The sequence below is a fragment of the Haliaeetus albicilla genome, chromosome 9 (genome assembly GCF_947461875.1).
Source record: "Haliaeetus albicilla chromosome 9, bHalAlb1.1, whole genome shotgun sequence".
Taxonomy (NCBI): Eukaryota; Metazoa; Chordata; class Aves; order Accipitriformes; family Accipitridae; genus Haliaeetus; species Haliaeetus albicilla.
In genome coordinates, this window is record NC_091491.1 from 14,020,852 (window position 1) to 14,045,170 (window position 24,319).

At 39.0% G+C, this 24,319-nt stretch overlaps 1 protein-coding gene across 5 annotated transcripts; it reads left to right on the forward strand.

Moving 5' to 3' along the window:
- The first annotated feature begins 22 nt into the window (after positions 1-22).
- Positions 23-23,303, forward strand: SEPTIN2 (septin 2). Of its 5 annotated transcripts, none has more exons than XM_069791689.1 (13): positions 23-119; positions 2,471-2,503; positions 3,662-3,782; positions 8,130-8,216; positions 9,125-9,248; positions 12,184-12,318; positions 12,607-12,724; positions 14,050-14,151; positions 14,475-14,620; positions 15,253-15,336; positions 17,775-17,832; positions 19,741-19,853; positions 20,304-23,303. In XM_069791689.1, the coding sequence occupies exons 2-12, from the start codon at positions 2,495-2,497 to the stop codon at positions 19,843-19,845; spliced, it is 1,089 nt and encodes a 362-aa protein (XP_069647790.1). In that variant the 5' UTR covers positions 23-119; positions 2,471-2,494; the 3' UTR covers positions 19,846-19,853; positions 20,304-23,303. The 5 variants fall into 5 exon arrangements, with proteins under 5 accessions (XP_069647790.1, XP_069647789.1, XP_069647787.1 ...); XM_069791688.1 differs by having other exon boundaries at positions 28-129; XM_069791686.1 differs by having other exon boundaries at positions 28-124.
- Positions 23,304-24,319: the final 1,016 nt, after the last annotated feature.

The window sequence follows — 24,319 nt, forward strand, 5'->3', positions numbered from 1 at the left end:
CCTTCGGGGCGGGGCCTCGGGCCTCGGCTCCTCCCCTCCTCCTTTCCCCCCCCTCCCCCCGACGGTGCGCGCGCGCGGGAGCGGAGGTTGGGGTCGTTGGCTGTGTGAGGCGCCGGGAGGTGAGGTGAGGTGAGGGGCGCTGCTTTCCCTCGGTGGGGCTCGGGGGTCCGTCTGCGCGACCCCTCTCTGGAGGGGCGGTAAAGGAGAGCCCCTACCCCGGCTCTCCCCTCTGGGCGCTCCCGCGGGACGCGCTCGGCGGGCCGGGGCTGAGGGAGGAAGGGGCCGAGGGAAGGCAGCGGGACGGCCGGGAGGGGTGCGGGGGAGATGCTGGTGAGGAGGAAGTGGGCCGATGGGGGCTGCGGGGCGGGGCGGCGGCTGTAGAGCCGCCAGTTGCTTGGGGGTGTCGGAGAGGTTAGGTAGCGCCGGGCCTGCCTCCGCCGAGCGCGGGGCCTTGTGGTCGCCTGAGCGCCTGAAGTACCCGCCGACGGGAGGGCCTCGGAGCTGCCGTTCCCTCTTTCCAGAGGGGGTGAGGTAGTCACTCCGGAGCACTCTGCGCGCCACGCTTCATGAGACGCTCTCGTAGAAAACTCCAGCCGGGTTGTTGAAACCGCAGGGTAAGGAACATGATCGACCAGCTCCAGAGGAAAATCTGGACTGCTTTGAGACTGCCTGCTCCTGCCTGCGTGGGAGCGCTCAGCCGCTGCCCTGAAGGGAATGCTATGGGAAAGATCCTTCGTGAAAGATTTCTGTGCTTCTGTTGGTCCATATATTAAAAAGTAATGTAACTACAGCCATCTGCATAAGTAGCTCTCCTTTGTTTCTTGGTAGCTGTGAGAAACTTTCCTCTGCTCTTAGCCTGCCTCTGAGAAATAGTTGGGTGACAGACAAGCCTCGTGAGTTAAAAGAATGTTCTTCTGTGTTCTGGCGGGATCTAGTTTTGTTTGGCATTGAAAATCTCTCATGGAGAATGGTTAAGCAGGGATCAATGACATCACTCGGCAGGAAACACTCTTGGAAGGAAGAGTTGCTATTGGAGCAGTCTTGCATGGTGATAAAAGTCTCAGAAATAACCCCTTCAATAGTTGAATGCTTTATAGGTCATAGACCAGCTTATTGACTGAAATACAGACATTACAGGTACTAGATTTTATTTTTAGCATGAAATTTCACTTGAGAAGCATGTTGCCCAGTTTTTATTCTGTGTGTGTAATCAGGATGCGTAATGATGGTGAGCTAAAAAGTTGCATCTTAATAAACCTAAAGGAGGTTGCACTTTTAGATATATACATATCCAGTAGCTTTGAGAAGCAAATGCCATAGCTGCTGGAAATCATCAACAGTTTACAAACAACTTTGCCTTCTGCCTGGCACAAAAAAGGTTGGGCTCTTGTCCATCTGACACTGGGCAGTTTGCTTTGACTTCAGGATGGCTTTTTGATGGGAGTGTCGTACATTGAAGCAATTCAGTGTCATTTCACATGAAGCTGAACTCACTGACAAAAATCTGCTTGGAAGACGGGAAGAATCAGATGGTGATAATTTCAAATCTGTAGAATGAAAGTGGGAGTGAGCTAGATAGGTAAGAGGTGGCTATGGTATGTGGACTTTGTGAGTGGGAACAGATACCTTTTTGGTTAGAGGGCAAGCCAGTGGAGGGACTAGAAGGGGGACTTGGAGCACTGATCACTTGAAGATACAGCATATGCTGACATTTTTATATTGTCATAGTAATTTATATGATCTCTTGAAGTCATGCAAGTTAGCGTGATAGAAGTGTTGGCAGGTCTTCGTCAAGAGACTTTTTTGCATAGAGGTGTTAGATGAGAGATTATTTTTTTGTGTGTGTGTGTCTGCTTTGTATTTCAAAGTGATGCAGCTGCATGTGAAAATCTTACCTTGGCAACAAAAGTTAAAATGACTGAGGTTGCAAGCATCCAGACAAGAGAGGAAGAGAAAATGTTTTATTTTGAAGCTGTCGACTCTTCACAGAACACTCGAGCATGAAAGGAAATGTTGAGGGGAAGGAGGCTTAAGAAGAAAAAATAATACCCGAGTTGGGTTTTTTATTTTTGAAAAAACTGTTTCCTGTAAATAGTAAGATGTCTTTAAGCAGTGTGTTTGGTTTGGTTAGTTTCCGGAAAGGATGTGAACTTTTCTTTTTTAGGCTTCAAAATGGTTTATTGTACATCTAGTGCCTTTAGCACCGCGCATTCATGTTGCTTGAATTTATTGCCCAGTGATGATAATAGGAACAATGGTTGCTGAAAATTTTGTCCCTAGTTAATACCAAAGAGTCAAATACTTGTACTCTGTGAAGCAATTGACACTGTTTCAAATTCTGGACATCCAATCAAGAAAGTTTCTTTTTTATGTGCGATGGTGGATATTATATTGTTTTGTGGGGGTTTTTTGTTTTGCATTTTTTTTTCTTGTATGATTTTCAATAAACTGAAAAACATTATTTTTCCAGATTCGTTCCTGACCTTCCATAAAAATGTCCAAGGTAAGAACAACATTTCTATCTTCAGTGTAACAATGTGAAACAGATATTTTGGTTTTAAATATTAATCTGCAAGGGCAAAATGTGTAACTTGCATCATGTTTGATGGTGATGCGTATACTAAATTTTGGGTCATAAGTAAGAGAGAATTCACATTTAGAAGAAATAACATTGAAAGGTTGAGTGATGTAAAACATATTAAAGTAGTTTCCTACAAGTATAAACCTTTGGAGTTAACTAATACTCTTGGAAGGATTTAGTTTTGGTCATGGAGTTGCATACAAGCTCCCTGGTGCATTTTCATTGGAACTTCCATTCTGCTACTGTGTTTTGAACAGGAATCATTTAAGGAAAGGATGTTCTTAGATTTAGTTTCTTCATTTACTAATAGCGTCAATTGATCTTCCAGTAAAATCCTTCATAAACAATGTGATAACTTAAAATATTTTTGACATGCTGGCATTCATCTAATTCTTGGTTCCCTGCGTTTGGTATAATGGGTAAAACATCCATGTTAGCTTATTGGAGTGAAATGAATGATAAAGGGTGCCTAAGTAATGTGTTTGAAGAGGGAAACTAATAGAGCTAAAGATTTCGCTGCAGTATTTGTAGTAGTGGGCATTTGAAACACTATTGTGTAAATTCCCCCTCCCCACCCCCCCTTTAAAAGAGATCTCTAAAGAGGACTTCCAGCAAATGGCTATCACTTCACGGGTTGTTCAGGGTTTTCATTTGGATGTGCTAAAAACAGATTAGAAATGGTCACCTTATTTAAGTCCATAAACATGGGACACAAGCTTTTTTTATTTCAAATGTGTGTGAAGACACTGTTTAAAAAGTGTGTGATTAGTGAATTCGCTTCATACTTGAATGAATAAGTGTTTGGCTTTTTGTTTCTTTTTTACTTCAGGTGATCCTGTCTGGGTGGCTGACTAAATGAATTCTTTTTTTTTTTTTTTCTTTTAGACTCTAGGTGAATGCAGTTGTTCTGTACTTCATTGTGAAATCATTGAGTAGTAGGAACACCCATGTAGTTTTCTCTCTGTATGTCATGTAGCTTCCAACCATTTGAAATAACTGAGGAAGGCAGTTATACAAACAAGTATGTCTTGAGTGTTGCTTATTATTTTCTTATTTTATTTTATTTTATTTTATTTTTAGCAACAGCCTGCTCAGTTTACCAATCCAGAAACCCCTGGCTATGTTGGATTTGCAAACCTTCCCAATCAGGTTCACCGGAAGTCTGTGAAAAAGGGGTTTGAATTTACTCTTATGGTAGTTGGTAAGGAAACATTTTATAGTCTTTCTCAAAATTAGTACTTGCTCACAGGGAATTTGGAATTAAAATGAGTGTTACTTCCACCATTGTAAGGCTTCAGCTTGCCTCAGAAAGCTCTTCTGTGCTGTAGCATTCAACTTTCTTTTATAGTTTATTAATTCATGCAGCAGTTGTTTTCCACACTACATACCATGTTTGAATACAATGATAAGTTTGTGGGTGGAGAAATTCTGTTGTGCACTCCAGTGGTCATTACTTCCTTCCTTCGCTCCTGTCTTAAAGAATTCAAGCATTCTATTTAAAATATAGTTTTAAACTGGTTTTGCATTTGAATACAATCTTTATTTGCTTGCATGTCCTGATTAAGAGACTAGTATTAAGGAGACTATTCTATTTAAAATGTTCTTTATGCTTCCATGGTTCAAAAGAATCTGAACACTGGTCTTTACACCCCTTCTAAATACTCTTTTAAGAGAAGAATGAGGATTGGATTAGTTGTTTTTGATGCAAGCTGTTACTCTTTAAATTGATCTTGATTTTCTGTTAGCAATTATAACTTAAAGTTTAATTCTATTCAATATTTCATTGAGAATCTGTGTTGATATCTGGAATTGAAAGAAAAATCTAGTGTGACTGCAGAAATACCTTGATCCTCTGAGAAGTTGGTGTTATTTTTGCAAATTAAGTAGGCTCCCACATCAGGCTTGTGCTTCTTCTGTATCTCTCCCGTTACTGCTTGGGAGCTGTAACTTCTGAGTTTTGGTATTTGAACTCTGTAATTGTCCCTTTTAAAATAGGCTTTGCAAAAAGTACCTTAATAGAATTAGGTTCTTTATTACCTGGCATCACAAGAAGTAAATCCCATTTGTGTGTTAGAGTTGTCCAAGAGACTTCACAGTGGCAGTGAGCCGGAGAGGTGAGGCAGTATGTGATAGGAGATGTTTAAGTTCTTAATTGTTTTGGATTCCAGTAGTTACAGAAAGAGTCTGTGCTCAAACCTTTCATTAGTTTTGCCAAATGACAGCCCTAGCATTCCTTTTATCCTGTTTCTCTCATTTGTACTTCAGTGTTGGGCAGACTTGGCCCTTATTTTTGTCTTCCTAGAATTTTATCATAGTTGTTTACTGTATCTTTCATTGGATTTGCTTAGGATAATATCATAATGGATCATAAAATCTAAGGGTAAAGCTGAACTATAAGGAGATGCTTCACATTATGGTATCTACTGTAACCCTTCAGAATTTACTGTTCGGTGATCCTAAAAATCTGAACAGTTCTGAGAAACAAAAGATGTACTTTCTCTGCTGCAGCTAAACTTAATTTCCAGATCTCTTTGAGATTAATTGCAAATAGTACTATATGAAACAGTTCTGGCAGAAAGCTGTGTAAAATTATATAAACCAAACAGTTTTTTCTAGCCTCTTGTAGAAGAGAAAATAGGGAGAAAATTACATGGTGTGAGAGTAATAGAAAGGCAATTAACCCCACCCATGTCTCAGAATAAAATTTAACTTTACAGTCATTGCCTGCCAGTGTTTTTAGGGATAAATGAAAGGTACAGGAAGAGAACTTGGAGAAAAGTAATTTCATTGAAAATTTGGAGTGATATTTTAAGATACACTAGCAGAGGGAGGCAGTCAATGTAAGATAAAATAAACTGTGCTTTAAATTGTTGATTGTTTCAACAGTTTGGAATGTGAATTCTTTCTCTTGAAATGTGCATGGGGTTTAAGTATGTTCTCTTGTGGGCTATATCACAATGCCTGTATTGAACTATTATTCTTCATTAAGTTGCCATGCTTCTTAATTTCTGAGCAGGAGAATGTTTCTTTAAAAGCTATCTGCACTGACAGAGTCCTAATCAATTATTTTTCTTCTTCGCATTGTTTTTTCTGCCATTGTTTATTCTGGTTTGTGACAATATGAGCTGGGGTTTATAAAAATTTGGCTGCTTGGCTGTGTTGCTTCCAAAGAAATCCTAACTACTTGCATTTATTAACAATTTCATGTTCATTCTCATCATTAAGCTGTAACTTCATCTAAATAGTTATTTCACTTGACAGTGTGGTGGGTTGACCCTGGCTGGACGCCAGGTGCCCACCAAAGCTGTTCTATCACTCCCCCTTCCTCAGCTGGACAGGGGGGAGAAAATATAACAAAGGGCTTGTGGGTTGAGATAAGGATAGGAGAGATCACTCACCAATTACTGTCACAGGCAAAGCAGACTTGACTTGGGGAAAATTAACTCAATTTATTACCAATCAACCAGAGTAGGGTAATGAGAAATAAAACCAAATCTCAAAACACCTTCCCTCCACCCCTCCCTTCCCTCCCAGATTGTCTACCTACCCCCGCCAAGCGGCGCAGGGGGATGGGGAATGGGCTTTATGGCCGGTTCATCACATGTTATCTCTGCTGCTTCATCCTCTTCAGGGGCAGGACTCATCACACTCTTCCCTGCTCCCATGTGGGGTGCCTCCCACAGGAGACAGTCCTGCACAAACTTCTCCAGTGTGGGTCCTTCCCACGGGCTGCAGTTCTTTATGAACTGCTCCAGCATGCGTCCCTTCCATGGCATGCAGTCCTTCAGGAGCACACTGCTCCAGCGTGGGTCCCCCACGGGGTCACAAGTCCTGCCAGAAAACCTGCTCCGTGGGCTCCTCTCTCCACAGATCTGCAGGTCCTGCCAGGAGCCTGCTCCAGTGTAGGCTTCCCACAGGGTCACAGCCTCCTTCGGGCACCCACCTGCTCCAGCGTGGGGTTCTCCATGGGCTGCAGGTGGATATCTGCTCCCCTATGGACCTCCCTGGGCTGCAGGGGGACAACCTGCCTCACCATGGTCTTCACCACGGGCTGCAGGGGAATCTCTGCTCCAGCGCCTGGAGCATCTCCTCCCCCTCCTTCTTCACTGACCTTGGTGTCGGCAGGGTTGTTTCTCTTACATGTTCTCACTCCTCTCTCCGGCTGCTGTTTCTGTGTGCCCCGCAATTTTTTTTCCTTCTTAAATATGCTATCACAGAGGTGCTACCACTATTGCTGATTGGCTTGGCCTTGGCTGGCGGCAGGTCCGTCTTAGAGCCGGCTGGTATTGGCTCTGTCGGACATAGGGGAAGCTTCCAGCAGCTTCTCACTGAAGCCACCCCTGTAACCCCCCCTGCTACCAAAACCTTGCCACACAAACCCAATACAGAGAGTCACTAAACTCTTAACTAAATGTGGCCAGTAGTTAGAATAACTACTCTTTTCATTAATCCTTCACAGTGACTATGAAAACTGTTTTGTTTTACATGTAATATTTACCCAGACTGAAAGTATGGAATGTGCCACTGGTTAAAATCATACTTTTTTTGGTTTTGCTGAAATGATGCCATGTTACTGTTGAGTTTCTCTGGCTGCATGTCTCTTCACTGGTGAAGGCTGCAAAGATAAAATCTGATCTGAGAGATGCATTCTGTAAGGCATTAAAAACTGTCAGCTCCTAGTCAAATCTTTATTTAAAAAATAATTCCATTTCTTTTTTCTTTTGTTCAGATATTTTTGTCAGACTCCTATAGTCTGTGTTACTCAGAGGGATCATGCGGCCCATCATTTTTAACATCTAATTTTTTAATTAATTCTATCAACACCTGAAATAAAACCAAAATTCTAGAAAAAGATTTGTTCTGTGAATTCAAGTACTGAGCGCTTTGAGTTGCTGGTCTTTTTTATGCTGTGAACATTTTTTGAACTTTACTCATGGCTTAGTCGGCAGTCCTAGAACAAAAATATGTTTATGGTACACTTTGGTAATCCCCAGTTTCACGAGTGAAAAAAATGGCTCTGTGTCTATGCTCAGTGGCCATGTCATATTCTTCTCCCCTTGGGTTCTTGTTTGCTGTGTTAGTATAAAAAGCAGAAGTAAATCACAGTTTGTGATGGCTGGCTGTGCAGAAGTTCAGTAATGCCTTTTTTATTGTTTAAATTCATGATATAGCCTAGGCGGGATCTAGCTTCTCACTGTGTATGATCTTCTACATTCTGGATTGATAGCAGAAAAGCATGCCTTAAAAAATCAGGAGACATGAAATGGGAAATTTTAAGTCTAAATTGATCAGAACTCCACTTGACTAGCAGATTTAATTACAAATCATCAGTGAAGGCTCTGAGAAAGTGTATTATAAAGCTGAGATGTAAAAATTGTTTTTTGACCTTCTTGTGCAAACTTTTCTAATACAAAATTATACGCTGTAAATTTTTAAATTAAAAGATTTACATTTAACATGAAGAAATGTATAGTCAGATGATACTGTCTGGATACAGTTGAAATTAGTTATGTAAATATGTTGAGTTTATCTTTATATTGAATCACAGGTGAATCTGGATTGGGAAAATCTACATTAATAAACAGCCTCTTCTTGACAGATCTCTACCCAGAAAGGATAATTCCAGGAGCTGCTGGTAAACACACCTTTGTTCTAGTATCTCTGTTCTTGATATTTTTGGAGTTGAATGCTTTTGTCTTTGGATTTTAGTAACAGCCAGTAGTGATTTCTAGCTTTAATAATTGCTAATGTATTTCCTTATACTTGAACTGTTTGATAGAATTGGTTCCCTCTGTATCCAGGATTTATATGGGGTCTTTGTTGTTTAGTCCTCAGATGTATTCATATTGGCGCCTAGAAAGTTGATCCCTTCTTTTGCTTAAAAAACGTCATTGTGTCACAGTAAGATAAATAATGAACTAAACCAATCAGAAACTTCCTTTAATTTTTAACCTGTTGCAGTTCTAAACATATGCATTGTTTATGTCTGCTTGGACTTGCAACTTGACTCCTTTGCTTTGGGTTGATATTTAGTGAATGTGAACTTCACCTCCTTTTCTTCACTCCCTTGTTCCTTTTTTATTCTGTTAACCAAGGCATACAATAATCCAGCAAAAGAGAATGTTGTAAGAAAATAGAGGAAGATGCTGGGGTTTTCCCTCTTTTCTACTTGTTGAATGACTGGCTTTAATAATTTATCATGTTAGCTGATGATTGCTTATCACTTTCAACCTTAGGAAGAAAATCCATTACGTATAATTTAGTATTGTTCTCCAAATTCCTGGTTACCTACAGTTTTTTCTCAGTCCTTTTTGCCTTAGTTTCTACATTATATTTAAGAACACTATGAAATTTCATACAGTCTGCTAACAAAATCTGAAGAACTTAAGTACTGAGCCTTGCTGTTAAGTTATCAGGCCTTAAAAGGTAATTCATGGAATAATATTTATAGGATTGCATCTGCCAATTAATCTTTTGAGTCTGTCTCAAAATGACATAGTCTTATGAATTCTATTCTGAAAGATCAAGTTTATTGTCTTTTAGAAAAGATTGAACGCACTGTGCAGATTGAAGCCTCAACGGTTGAAATTGAAGAGAGGGGTGTGAAACTACGTCTGACAGTTGTAGATACACCAGGGTATGGGGATGCTATCAATTGTCGAGACTGGTATGTACACAGGGTATATATTGATCTATGTATGAAGACCAACATCCATTTCCTATTTGTTCTGGGGGTGGGGAATAAGTAACTGAAGTGGGGCTATATTAATAATGATACACAGTTCAAAGTAGGATGGCCCAAGTGGCAACCCTAGCTCTTTTAAACGCTTCCATTCCAAATTATACTCTAGGTCATTATCTTCCCTTTTTCTGGTGTGCTATGCAAAGTGCTGAATTTGAGGTGTGATTTTTGGAGAGGTGGGCATGTTTTCTAATTTTGAGGAAGCTTAATTTAAGTGTTATGAGTTCATTCAGATACATGTAAAAAGGCATGAAGAACTTCCACACAACTTGAAATAAATTTTGTGACATGGATATTTTTTAAGTTTGGAAGAGTTATAAGTGAACAGTGACCTTGACATTTTTATAGTCAGAAAGCAATGGAACCACTGGGACACAAGAAATTCAACAATACTCTGAGAAAGTAGTTCATCTAGTCTTTAGTGCAAGTAAAAATCCACCTTTAGATCTTGTCATATTGATTTGAGCATTCTCAGATTCTGTGCTTCATTTTTAAGTGCACTTTCATCATCTTTGGGTTTGGTTGGGGTTTTTTGAGAAATTTACATTATAATAAGCAATTGAGTACTTAAAGTACTAAAAGTACATTATAATAAGTAACTGAAAAATAATCTTGAGATCAATGGCAATCAGTTTTCAATGGTAATCCCTCTTCCCCCATCTCTCAAGCCCCTGAACTTCAAGGCAGGGACTGGGGAATTGAAGTCCCTCCCATCATAAGTGATGATCAGGTTTGAGGCCACCTGAGGAACTTGAATATACATAAGTCTGTGGGACCTGACAAGATGCATCCCATCTCGTCAGGTTATCTATGGCAGATGTAGTTGCCAAGCCGCTCTCCGTCACATTTCAAAAGTCATGGCAGTCAGGAAAAGTCCTCACTGACTGGAAAAAGGGAAACATCACGCCCATTTTTAAAAAGGTGTCATGGCTTAACCCCAGTCAGCAACTAAGCACCACGCAGCTGCTCACTCACTTCCCCTCCCACCCCCCACCCACCCAATGGGATGGGGGAGAAAATCAGGAAAAGAAGTAAAACTCGTGGGTTGAGATAAGGACGGTTTAATAGAACAGAAGACACTAATAATGATAATGATAACACTAATAAAATGACAATAGTAATAATAAAAGAATTAGAATATATAAGTGATGCACAATGCAATTGCTCACCACCCGCCAATCGACGCCCAGTTAGTCTCCGAGCGGTGATCCCCTGCCCCCACCCTCCCTTAGTTTATATACTAGATGTGACGTCCCATGGTATGGAATACCCCGTTGGCCACTTTGGGTCAGCTGTCCTGGCTGTGTCCCCTCCCAACTTATTGTGCCCCTCCAGCCTTCTTGCTGGGTGGGCATGAGAAGCTGAAAAATCCTTGACTGGACACAGAGGTGAGGCTAACTGGTCAGTAGTTCCTAGGGTCCTCCTTTTTAGCCTTTTGTCCTGGTTTCAGCTGGGATAGAGTTAATTGTCTTCCTAGTAGCTGGTATAGTGCTATGTTTTTGAGCTAGGTATGAGAAGAATGTTGATAACACACTGATGTTTTCAGTTGTTGCTAAGGAATGTTTAGTGTCCCTCAAGGGTCCGTAGTGGGACCAATACTGTTTAATACCTTCATCAATGACATAGTGGAATTGAGCCCACCCTCAGCAAGCTTGCAGACACCAAGCTGAGTGGTGCAGTTGATTCACTAGAGGGAAAGGATGTCATCCAGAGGGATTTTGATAGGCTTGAGCAGTGGGCCCATGCAAACCTCATGAAGTTCAACAAGGCCAAGTGCAATGTCCTGCACATGGGTTGGGGAAACCCTCAATATCAATACAGACTGGGAGTTGAATGGGTTGAGAGCAACCCTGCAGAGAAGAATTTGGGGATACTGGTGGATGAAAAATTGGACATGAGCCGGCAATGTGCTCTTGCATCCCGAAAAGCCATTTGTATCCTGGGACACATCAAGAGAAGTGTGGCCAGCAGGTGAAGGGACATGATTCTCCCCCTCTACACTGCTCTTGTGAGACCTGCATCCAGCTCTGGGGCCCTCAGCACAAGGCAGACATGGACCTGTTAGAGCGGGTCCAGAGGAGGACCATGAAAATGATCCAAGGGCTGGAACAGCAATGAAGAAGGGCTGAGAGAGTTGGAGTTGTTCAGCCTAGAGAAGAGAAGGCCCCATGGAGACCTTACTGAGGCCTTTCAATATATAAAAGGGGCTTATAGGAGAAAGACTTATTACCCGGGCCTGTAGTGACAGGGCAAGGGGCAATGGTTTTAAACTGAAAGAGGGTAGATTTAGGCTGGACATAAGGAAGGAAGTTTTTTACAATGAAGGTGGTGAGACACTAGGACAGGTTGCCCAGAGAAGTTCTGGATGTCCCATCACTGGAAGTGTTCAAGGACAGGTTGGATGGAGCTTTGAGCAACCTGACCTACTGAAAGATGTCCCTGCCCATGGCAGGGAGGGGTTGGACAAGATCTTTAAAGGTCCCTTCCAACCCAAACCATTCTGTGATTTTAAATCAATTTGGAACAAGAAGCTTAGATTATCTTTAGCATGTGTAATTAATACTAGCCAAAAGACTAACCCAAGATAAATTTGCTGTAGCGCTTAAGATGTGTGTTATATGTATGTATGTTTTACCTTAATAAAAAAAAATTATGCATAGTAGTTTGTTATTCTGGAATTCACGTAAAAATTTTAAGATTTATGCTCTTCTACTTTCACAGTCTTACAGCACCAGTAAATGAATTTTTGTCCACTAACAGGTTGGTTCATCAGAAGGATGTCTTTACCTTTGAAACATCACTAAAATTATTGAACATTTGGGAACGAGCATGATTTCTTGAATCCATATTTGTTTTACAGTTTTAAGACCATAATCTCTTACATTGATGAGCAGTTTGAGCGATATCTGCATGATGAGAGTGGTTTGAACAGAAGGCATATCATAGATAACCGGGTTCATTGCTGCTTCTATTTCATTTCACCATTTGGTCATGGGTAGGTGTTTCTCTGTCATTTTATTTTTTAAATTATTTTACTTCGGGGAGTTGGTTTGTGCCTGTTGACTTAAATTTTCAGAATCAGATTGCCATTACTTAAGGAAGTCCTAGAACAGCTGGAATTAATTTGGTATGTTCTTTTTCTCTGTAAGGAGAGAAATCTCCTTATTGGTGTGAAAATAAAATGGTAATTTAGATTAAAAATAAATTAAACTTTTTCCATATTTTAATCAGCCTTAAGCCTTTGGATAATTTAGATTAAAAATTTTCCATATTTTAATTTTAGCCTTAAGCCTCTTGATGTTGAGTTTATGAAGGCCATACACAACAAAGTAAATATTGTACCAGTGATTGCAAAAGCTGATACACTTTCTCTGAAAGAGCGAGAAAGACTAAAGAAAAGGGTAAGTATTTTTCTAGCTTGCTGAAAAATGTTGTACTTTGTTTATAGTAGCATGGTCACTGAAGAGAGGGGCATTCTCATTTAACCTTCCTCTGTCCTAGCCAAGAAAAATATAATGTCATGTACAGTGTAACATTATTTAATATGTAGTTTGATATCTTGTAACTTCTTTTATTATGTATTTAACTGAGAAATTGTCCTTAAAATGTTGCCTGTGAAATGGCAGGTTGGCTACATTTACAATTACATGATGAGTGACTTTTGAAACTTTGGAAAAATATTTAAATGTGTTTGCTAATGGTAATTGCTCCCTAACCTGTTTAATGAGTCACAAAGCAGAGATGGTATCTGCATCTACAATGTGCATGTATTTTTTTACCCAGTCAGAATTCTGATCATTGAAAAATAGGATTTTCAGAGATTTTTCTGATTTTGGGGTTGTTTTTCTTCCCTTGTGTCACCCTCTTGTAATACATTCCATTTTTTTCTTCTATGGGCAAGACCCCTTAACATATTCAGTCTTGCAGGACTTGATGCTATATTTGCTGAGGTGGGGGTGGGGGGCAGGAATGCAACAAACCATCATAAGTTAATAACTATGAAATTTAGAAAGAAATGTTAGAATTAACTTGCCAGAAGGCACACTTGATCCAGTCTTAGCTGTTATATTTAAAACTTTATGTTTTTTTCAGTTATTCTGAACATCCTTATAGTTATCTTACCCAACTTGCAATAAAAAGAGATGTATACTTTAGTTTGATATATGTATTATGCTAGAATTCTGCAGAACTAAAGATTTTAAAAATTTTTTTATAAAGAGCAAAATTCAGGTTTATGGCAAATGGATTCCAGCTGCAGATGCCATTCTTAGCAGTCATGAAGACAGAATAAAGTATTTCTTGTGTCTGTAGCTTAGTTAGATTTTTAAACACTCCCACCCCTACCCCCCAAATAGTAATTCAGAGGCAAGAGCAAGGAGTTTTAGGCTGTTCAAAGCAATTACGACTTCTGAGTCAATGCTTTATAATTAAAAAAAAAAACAATTGCAAAGGTTTAAAAAAAGCACAATTTCTTATGTGTAATCCACAAAGGATGGTGTTTATTTGAATGCTGTTGTTTGTCTGAAAGTCTGTGGCAAGCAGTTGTTGAATATCCTGAAGAAATATGGTGTTTAAAAACAAATACTTGCTCAGTAATTTGGATCAGTGAGATAGGCCCAAATTTCTCAAGACACTGTCTATAACTGATTAAGTAATTTTACCTTAAGATCTAAAAGTACTGACTTTACATGTATATTAACTCTATTTCTTATATGATAAATCTCAGATTCTGGATGAAATAGAAGAGCATAGCATCAAGATTTATCACCTGCCTGATGCCGAATCAGATGAGGATGAAGATTTTAAAGAGCAGACCAGACTCCTGAAGGTATGACTGGCTTCATAGGTTACATATGTGGAAAATATACTGTATCTTTTTGGACTGCTCAGGTGGCTTTAGAACAAGATACATACAGTGAGTGACCTGCGATGAGGCCTTGAGTGAGTCACTGTGTCTCTGTGCCCAGGCTTCCCTATCTGGAAGATGGTGGTAACAATTACTTTTTTTTTTTTTTTTTTCCTTTACACCTTCAAATTAAAAGCATTAGGAACTTATTACCATAATATGCAGTGCTGAGCAGAACAGGAGTTGTTCTTGGAGGTTTTTATTCTGGTTCATTATTAGTAATTTTTTGCATTTTTGGCTTTCAGGCCAGCATTCCATTTTGTGTAGTGGGATCCAATCAACTCATTGAAGCCAAAGGTAAAAAAGTTAGAGGTCGACTCTACCCATGGGGTGTAGTTGAAGTGGAGAATCCAGAACATAATGACTTCCTGAAGCTGAGGACCATGTTAATGTAAGTTAGAAAATTCCATTTAAATGGTAGTTTAAAAAACAATTGGCAGGAAGATACTCAAACACTGTATTGGGGGTTTGGAGTGGTTGTGGAATCCTTGGAGACATTCAGAATTTGTCTGGAGAAGGCAATGAGCACCCTCGACCTACCTGGCCTAGCCTAAGCCGGGTCTGGACCACATAGGCTCCATAGGTTCTTTCCAATCTGAATTACTCAGTGATTCTGTGAAAATAATCTTTCGTCGAACAGAGTATTGTATTGCTATTCAGATCCCCAGGAACATAAACCAGGTCGCTTCACACCTTGTGCTTATTTAAATATAACTGTATGTAGATACATGTCTGCAAAGTTAAAAAGTCCACCAGGCTTTGCTACTCTGTTTCCCCTGCCCAGCACTGCTTCATCAAATACCTCACCCAGGAGGACAGCTTATGTCAGGGCTGCCTCAGGGTCTGAGGTGGTCTCTGTATGTGTCTTTTATTGCACCAATTTACCTTAAATTGGCTTTAAAATTAGCACGTTAAATGGGTGTATGTGCTGAACACATCCAATACAGTGCTGAATGTGAGAGTTGATTAAGCAAGCTGATGCGACACAAGTATGTTTTCTCTTAATTATTTTTCTTCCTCCAGCACCCATATGCAAGATCTTCAGGAGGTGACCCAGGATCTCCACTATGAGAACTTCCGCTCTGAGAGGCTCAAACGAGGTGGCAGGTTGTCATCTTATGGTTACATGCTGTTTCTTTCTCTTCTGATTTTTTTGTCTCTCGCTGTCTCTCCTACCATTTCATTGCTAGGATTTGGTAGATCATGGACAGCTCTCTAGCTCCAGTCAGCACCAAGTTCAGTCAACCAGCTTATACTGAGTGTAAGGAAAAGTATTACTTAAATCTGAAGAGACAGTTGTGGCATTAAAAGGGGATAGTTAGATCTCTGCTTTGTTTTAAGGCTTGAACACAGTTGGATTGGAATCTTGGAAGTAAGTAGGGCAGATGTCTATGATAAATGTTATCTTAAAAAATCTGCAAGTTAGGTCAGTGCTGATATGTTAAAAAAGGGGGTTTTTCAGAATTAACTACTGGAATATTTGGACTGCATCTTTAAAAAGAGAAACTCAAGTCCTTCTGCACTGCTTTATTAAATGTGGTATACATAAATAATTTTCTTTGCATAGCAGTCACAGGATAATGTCTTTCAACCCTATTTTGAGCTGTGGTGGGTAGGGCACAGCTTTCCTGGTAAGAGAGACAGGCAGAACACCCCATTTTTAACTAAAATAGCAGGGTTTGTGAAGTTGGGTTTGTGAGTTCTTGTTGAAAACTGGGTGTTTCCTGGTTTAGGTTTTTCAGTTGCTTTCTCTTACTTCAACCACTAGAGGGTTTCATAATTGCACATTTCAGTGGGTTTGATACATTTTGCAAAGCTTTTTCCATCATGCTGTTGGCATAGGGTTTGTCAGGTGCCTAGTCAGTTTTCAGGAAAAGGAGTTTGTCTCTGCCTGTAGCATTGGCCTACAAGTCCAGTTTACCCTTCAGGCAAGATGACACGCTCTTCTCCCCTGACTTCTAAATCCTGTCTTCTGAAGTTCAAGCTAAAAAAAATAATATTTTTACCAAGTTCTGGTGCTTGTTATCCAACAGGTATGTACAAAGGTCTTAGAAGTAATGTAACCTAGGGTCATCCAGAGTTAAAATAATGTTTAGCAATTTTTAGAGGATTTAAAGTTGCCTCTGCCAAGGACCTGTGACAGTAAATTGCTGTTAAGTTGGGGTATCTTTCTTTGTGAAACTAAAACATGTTTTTGTATCTTGTCTAGTTAAGTGGCCCATATGTCTTTGTTTTCACATTTCTGAAGTGGTGCTAGAATGTAGTTAAGTTTACCATAAGTGAGGGTAGTTCTTGTGTGAATTTATTTCAACCTTGCACCTATCCCAGAGGCAGTGCTTGGCAATTAGTGCTTGTTGACTGTATTCACTAATGTTCTCAGAGGCTTTTGGGCACAGAGGATTTTTTGACAATCTATTTCTCTGTTAACCTTTCTCTGTTAACCTTTCAACAAGCATCAGTTTGTTCACTTTGCACTTTTGATGGGACTTGTGTGATTAGATCTGTTAGCAGATCTTCCCCATTGCAACATGGGATAGGAGAAATCTATTACAAAGTGGTAGGTAATCTTGAAAATGTAGTACATAAAAATATTCTTATGTTTGGTTTCTCAGTGTAAAACTGGAATGTCCCAGTTACGCAAGAGTTTGCTGAGATACTGGTTGAGAGCATTTGCTTAATTTTGACAGAAGTAATCAATGTGCATACTATACGTTAACATGTTATACAAAAGAAATCTTTTGGACTTGCAAAAAAAAAAAAAAGTGACTATACTAGAAAAATAATCAAACCTCAAAGTCTTAAGAGGAGCAGAGGATAAAGAGTTCCTCCAACTGGAAAGATTCCAGATATGTACAGTGTTTGTGTTCTATGGTTTTGGTTATGAGCCTTTCAGATGTTTGGGAGCAAACATCGTTCATGAAGTTAGAGATGGGCTAGAACTGCATCAAAGGAAGGTTCTGCTGGGAGGTAGCCAGGTTTCCAGATACAGAATTTCTTAGAGCACTGGTTATTTTACATGTTGCTTCCATATTTTTGTTAACATCTTGTCCAGCATTACCTTGAACTTACAATTTGATTTAGTTGTATTGATTTCTTGCACCAATGAAAGAGAAGAATTGAGTATATGTTTGCAGTATTTTTGAATTTGCTACAGCTGTGTGGTACTCAAATTGCAATTGGTTAAGATACTGTTATGCTCAGGTAAATTGTTATACTTGAATACTGTTCAGAAACAGTTTGTATTGATGCCTACAGGCAGAGATCTGTCGCATTTTAAAGTCATAGCTAGAATGGGTTTTGAAGTTTGTACTTGTTCTGGGCATAACTTTATGAAGGAGTAAGGGATAAATTGGCATCTTAAAAATAATTTAAAAACATGAATTGCAGCTATATGGGGAACATGTTTCAAGGAATTTTGTTTGTATTCTGAAACTCTGACACATCAGATGTGTTCTAAGAGCCTTGATTTTGTCAACAAAGCATTCTCTGGAAGTTAAAAATCTGGAATGTATGCACATTATTGAACAATATCCATCTTGTTTTAGGAAAATAGAAGATGAAGAAGTAAATAAAGACCAGATTCTGCTTGAAAAAGAAGCTGAAGTAAGATGACAGAACTCTACTCTTGTGATGGGGGAATTTTTATTCTTGTATCACTATTTCAGGTCAAATTATTTGTATGATCATGGTAATCTGTAAATGAAAAGACAGAATTTGCTAATACAAAGTTATTCGAGGTGCAGTAACAAAACTGAATGTGAAGAGGTGTAGAGGAGTCTTGGGATGCTGATTTATTGGAACAGGTGGAACCTGGTAAAATGCCTGATTCCGTTGTACTAATCAGCGATGGATGTAATGCATGTTGTGTGGGGATGGAGAGCCATCCTCACGTGAGTAAAGGTTCTAAAGTTAGCAACTGCAGATTGGGAAAAAGTCGGTTCAGCTCTGCAGCAAAAGAGAAGACAGTGGTAGGAATTGTCAGGAATAAAGAACAGAACAGAAGTTCTCATTCTGCCGCTATGATAAATCCATAATGCATAGCTCTAACACTGTTTGCATTGTCGCCCTAACCCAAGAATGATATGGCCAAGACTAGAAAAAGTACAGTGAATAGCAAAAAGTGGGCAGAAAGGCTGAAGTGGAGACCTGAAGCAGGTCCTGTACAAGGGGAGATGCGGTTAATGCTCTTGTTGGGAAGTAGATGACAGATGGGAGGGATATAGTAAGGGGATTTACATAGTCATAGATGATGGGTGAGGATGAATGGGAGTCTACAACAAACAGGTCACGCTTCATGAGATTAATAGGTGGCAGATTTAAAATAAACAAGATACTTCTAAGATAGTCTGTAAATTATGGAACTCATTAGCATGGAATTTTGTGCATAGCAAGAATGCAGATGAGCTCAAAAATGCTGAGAGACTGGGGAGTTTTACTTTCTCCATGAATGTGCTCACTAAACACAAAGGTAGAATTTTTTGGTCTAGCAAGTTCAGAATTGACAGATTTCTTGAGTTTGAGAGCATATGTCAGGAAGTACTGGGTGTGTGCACCTGGCTGTTAGGCTCTTCCATGCATTTGCTAATAGCCAGTGTTGGAGAAAAGGCTGAGTTAGATGGACTTTTTGGTCATCCCTAGCACAAGCAGACACTCAGTCTTTTACCAGTGGTCTTAGTGGCTACCCAAGTCCCAAAAGATAACTAGACTAAAAGTGAAAAGGGTTGTTGTTTCAAGGAATATGAAAAAAGAATAGTGTAAACATTTCACAGGTTTAACTTTTCATTGTTAAGCTTAACACTTTAGTTTGAGTTTAAAGTGTAGGTGCACAAAGGCAAAGACACCCAAAAATATTTTCAGTAGTGAGGTTGACTTCCCACGTGTCAGAGTTGGGTACCATAAAAGAATTTAAGTATCGTGCATGCAACATGGCTGAATTAATCTTAGTAGTGAGTTACGTGATTACCCTGTGTTTAAATGTTGCAGTGCTCTAAAATTGAGCTTCAACCATTTTTAATAACGCTTAGGTCTCCTTGGATGATTTGCCTGTAATACTTGCATCCACCTAGTCATCACTAGCAAGGGAGTTGGGAAGTAATCCTGCCAATTTTTTTTTGTGACAGATACAGGTGTAGTTTGGAGGGATGTAAACAAGCTGTTTTTCTTCTGGTCATAAGCTTTGGTAACTGTAAGTGTTTGTTCAGCACTTCAGCACCATCATTTTTATGCCTTAAACTTTACAGGAAGCAGAGACTTCCATTTAGAGATGCTTAAAAATCTCATCCCAAATTACAGTAATAAAGCCTGCTTATTTCAGTCACTAAATTTCCAACCTCTTAAGGGATGAAGAAGAGCAGTAGAGGATGCCATAACCTGAGGTTGTTACCTGTTGGATAAAGATAATGCAGATATGTGTACCCTCTTTAATATAAATAATTAATAGTGTGGTGGCAGCAAAGAATCCTATTCTGAGGTGAGATTAGGCTACAGAATTCTTCTGTGCTACTTTTCCAGCTTCGTCGCATGCAGGAGATGATTGCGAGAATGCAGGCACAGATGCAGATGCAGATGCAAAGTGGAGAAGGAGATAGTAGTGCAGTTCATGGACACCATGTATAAAGTCTTTGGTAAGATGTTCAGATGCCACTTAAAGGGTTTTTCTTTTAACCACTCATAATTGTGGTTGGTATTAAGAAGTTTTGGAAAAATGTTTGCAAGGTGGGTTTGTATAGGTTTCGGTCTTAATTTTAATTTTTAAGGTTTAACTGTTGTTTGTGGAGTGAAATGGCTTGGAGCCAAACTAAATATTAGCGTGGTTTTGTGTGTGTGTGAGTGTGTGTATATATATATATATACACACACACATACACACACACTCAAATTTTCCAGAAAGTCAATAAAATATATGCTGGCAAGAATCATGGAAGGAGTCTTTGAAATTGTGTAAAGAGGTGATTCTCAAACTCATGATGAAGTAATTGTTTCATTGTGACTTTTAAAATGTGTGCAGTTCTTTCGGGTTTCTAACTGTAAGAAGATAGCTGATCTTAAATTGTATTTTTATGTCTTATTTTTAGATTACTTTATACTCTGACTTAAAAGAGAACTTCTGGAGTTGAATTACGGTGGTGTTACACCAGAAAGGAAGCCTTTTGCTGAACATGTGACTTGGAGTTTGCTTTAGAGTTTAACGTGGAAATGCATTGTGGTAACTCTTGTGATACGTATTTCATAACATGTAGTCAGTGGGTATTTTATATATTATACACATTTGACTTTGTTTTTGTTTAGTAATTCTTATATTGAGCTTATTTAGCTTATTTTCAATTTCCCATTGTATTAGGGATACAGAATAGACATTGAAACTTTTCTAGCCTGATATGGCATTAGATAATAATTGCTTTTTTTTTTTTTTTAATATGGCTTATTAGCTCCCTGCCTTTAACTTTGTATCACATTTAGAAGTAAACAGCTGTCAGTGATATCTTGTTCAGTGGCATGTGATAGTCGCCTCACTAAGGATCCCCGCAAGGTTAATTTTATACTTTTTGCAGTGTTTACAGGTGTGTGTCTGTGAGACGATCAGCCCTTTTTCTGTCTTTGCTCAGTGCAGATGATTTCCTTGGCCTCTGCAAGTATCAAACTAAAATTCAAGCATGCCTTATGTCTTAAGAAAAGAAATAAGAGGAAATGCCTCTTTAGGGTGCACGCTGTATTTTAGATGACAGGCATTATTTCCTTCAGATTTAACCTTGAGGGATGTATATTCTTTATTGTTTGCCTAAAATCTCTTATACTATTGCAGATAATTTTTAAGAGTTTCTTGTAGGTCAGCCCAAATCAGTCCTGCTATTTTCTGGCATTACTGTAGCCAAATAAACTTGAATAATGCTGATCTTGTTAAATGAGGTAAACCCCAAAGAGTAGTTTTCTATGCATGGGTGTTTCCTATATCCAAATGTGTAAGAAGTTCTATCATTCCTAATGAGTATTTTCATACTATTGTTAGGGCATTGCAAACTGTTAACTGTAGTATAAAATATATACTAGCACACTTCTCTTTTTATAAAGTGATCTGTGCCTGACAGGATCAATGCAAGCTGTATTTTAAGGTCTTGCTCCAAGATGGAGTTAGCAGTATTACTTTGGAAGTGACTCTGGTAAGTTACAGTCGTTGGGTTTTTTTTAGGCCAAGGTCACTTTCCTTAACACTGATAGTAAAGGAGACTGGTTTTTAGCTTGGCTGGACTTCTACTACATATCATATCTGGTATTGTGTTTGCAGTACGTAATAACAGCTATAGTACACAGCTACGTAGGTGGTAGCTGATAGGGTAAGCAGTAATACACTGTGGTTGGTTTTTCTACCACTTCTGATAAAGCCAGCAATCAGATTTCCTAATCTGATCTGTTACAAAACATTGTTATCTGAACAGCTAATAAATAGGTAGAATTGCAACTTCTTTCTCTTCTTTGAGCTCAGGTGCAGCTGTGACTTTTATAATTTTTTTAATGTTTCTTTGAAAAAATTAATGGGATTTCTACAGCTAATGTATAATTGCAGTGGTACTTAAGTGGCTAGATTAAATGTAAACCTGCTAGGCAACTGAAATTTTTAGCTGCCTGAAACTACTGTTTATGAATTGGTTTATATTTGAATCTTTTGAAAAATGTGAAGTAAAATCCTGCATCGTAGCCTTTGCTAGGGAGCTCCAGTTTTCTTCTCAAAAGGAATTACTGTCAAAGTTTTGCACAACTAATTTGACCTTCCCTAACCTTGAGAAAAGTGAAAATGAGAACCTTTTTATATGTTGAGAGGCACAGAAGTGTTAAGTCTCATTTTGTCAAATATTTACATATGAAACTTAGATGGAAAAACATGCACTTCTAAGTTCTTCTCTTGCTTTTTCGAAAGAATATGTAGAAACAAAGTAATGTGGCAGTATTGTCAGAAAACACTCCACAACAACTTATTTATTTCTTTTGATATATTTTTGTGAATCAGTTGTCATAAATTTACCAGAAAAACTTACTGTAAACTTAAGTCATCAAATACTTTGTGAAGTCTCATGCTGTTCTTCAGTTGCCACAAATCTGGTTTCTGATAACACAGTATTTGTCCACTTCTAAGCTATTTGTCTGATATCTCTCTGTTAAATGTTTTAAACACAGCATGCTTCAGGCACTGTCTGCTTTGCCAAGGGGAGCAACTCTGGGACATGCATGTTTTCACCTATAAGCTTGGTAGGGTATGGTAAGCTGCAATAGTACTATGAACCCGTACTTGAAGAAAAACTGTGAAATCTAAAATGTACGCAAAGGGGGACTGGTTGTACATGTAACTCTCTCTGGGTATCTTGGTTTGATAGTTTTTTCCTGTATTTTCTAACATGGGAACAAAAGCAGATTGTCCATGCATTTAGTGCTGTTTGGTCACTACCTGTGGAATTTTTTTAAGCAATGTCTTATTCTTTGAAATATCTTGTATCTATTAAAATATTTGATCAGGATAAAGTATTCTGTTTGATTCTTAGGCAAATAATTTTTGATCTACAAATTCTAGCAGGAGAAATATTTTCATATTTGTTTTGTTTTGTTTTGTTTTTTTAATAGGAAAAAGCAAGTTTATGGCACTTGCCATTTTAACTGAAATACTTAAGACAGCTAATTGCTTCTTCTTCCCAAGTCTTTGGGGCAATCATTCGTAGTGTTCCTGATGTCTCTGAAGGTCTATTTCCCCTTCACTTTTCTTGTGATGGTCTTGTAATTAATGGTTTCATGGTAAGACATGAAAAGTGAGACTACCTTTCTCAGATTGTTTCAGACAGACTCAGCTAGTGGTAGAAGAAAGACAGAGACAAAAGGTAGATGTTGTTTGGTGGCTTGCTGAACTGGCCACAATTCTTCTTCTGTTACAGCATTGTAACGGTTTTTATTTTAGGAGTCAAAATACTTTGGAATTTGCAGAGCTTTATAGTTGGTAGCAAAAATTACTTGCTCTTGGTACAAAAATCTGTTATATTCTGTTTTATGTACTGCCATTAGCCAAATCTATAATAAAAAAATGCTAAAATACACTTTTTTGTTGTGGTTCATTATTATAATCAACCCTGGCAATATGAATTTGTTTGTGGTGATATGTTTTAAATAGACAGGAGGAATGCAGATGTGGTTGAAAGAGAACACATGGATGAACCTGCATAAAATATGGTCATTGAGTATTGTATGCTCCAAGTGTATTGGTACAGTGCATTTCCCTATGGGTGTTCCCAGAGCTGCCAAAGTCCTACCTATGGGATCTTGCTTTTTCAGCAGCTTTCACCAAGCTTGCATGTCCCTTAATTAATATGTTAGCATAGAATGAAACTACTTGTTGTTAGGTGGTGCTTTAAGTGTTAAGGGTCACTGTTTTCTTCAGTTAATCGTGCTTCATCTCTGGAGAGAGGGAAAGGGTGTTTGATCTTTGTTCTAGATATTCCAAAATAATTTAGGGTTCCTTTTCCTGTGAAACAATTTCAGTGACCCCTGTGGCTGTTACAGATTAAGAGCACCAGGCTGTGTCCTTGTGTCGTGGTTTAACCCCAGCCATCAACTAAGCACCACACAGCCGCTCACTCACTCCCCCACACCCAGTGGGATGGGGAAGAAAATCGGGAAAAGAAGTAAAACTCATGGGTTGAGATAAGAACAGTTTAATAGAACAGAAAAGAAGAAATTAATAATGATAATGATAACACTAATAAAATGACAACAGCAATAATAAAAGGATTGGAATGTACAAATGATGTGCAGTGCAATTGCTCACCACCTGCCGACCGACACCCAGCCAGTCCCCAAGCGGCGATTCCCCGCCCCCACTCCCCAGTTCCCGTACTAGATGGGACGTCCCATGGTATGGAATACCCTGTTGCCAGTTTGGGTCAGGTGCCCTGGCTGTGTCCTGTGCCAACTTCTTGTGCCCCTCCAGCTTTCTCGCTGGCTGGGGATGAGAAGCTGAAAAATCCTTGACTTTAGTCTAAACACTACTTAGCAACAACTGAAAACATCAGTGTTATCAACATTCTTCACGTACTGTACTGAACTCAAAACACAG

Bases quoted from the DNA above. Each gene is read 5' to 3' on its own strand.
- SEPTIN2 (XM_069791689.1), top strand. The intron at 8,217-9,124 runs GTAAACACACCT...ATTGTCTTTTAG, and splicing joins GATAATTCCAGGAGCTGCTG to AAAAGATTGAACGCACTGTG. The intron at 12,319-12,606 runs GTAGGTGTTTCT...TTTTAATTTTAG, and splicing joins ATTTCACCATTTGGTCATGG to CCTTAAGCCTCTTGATGTTG.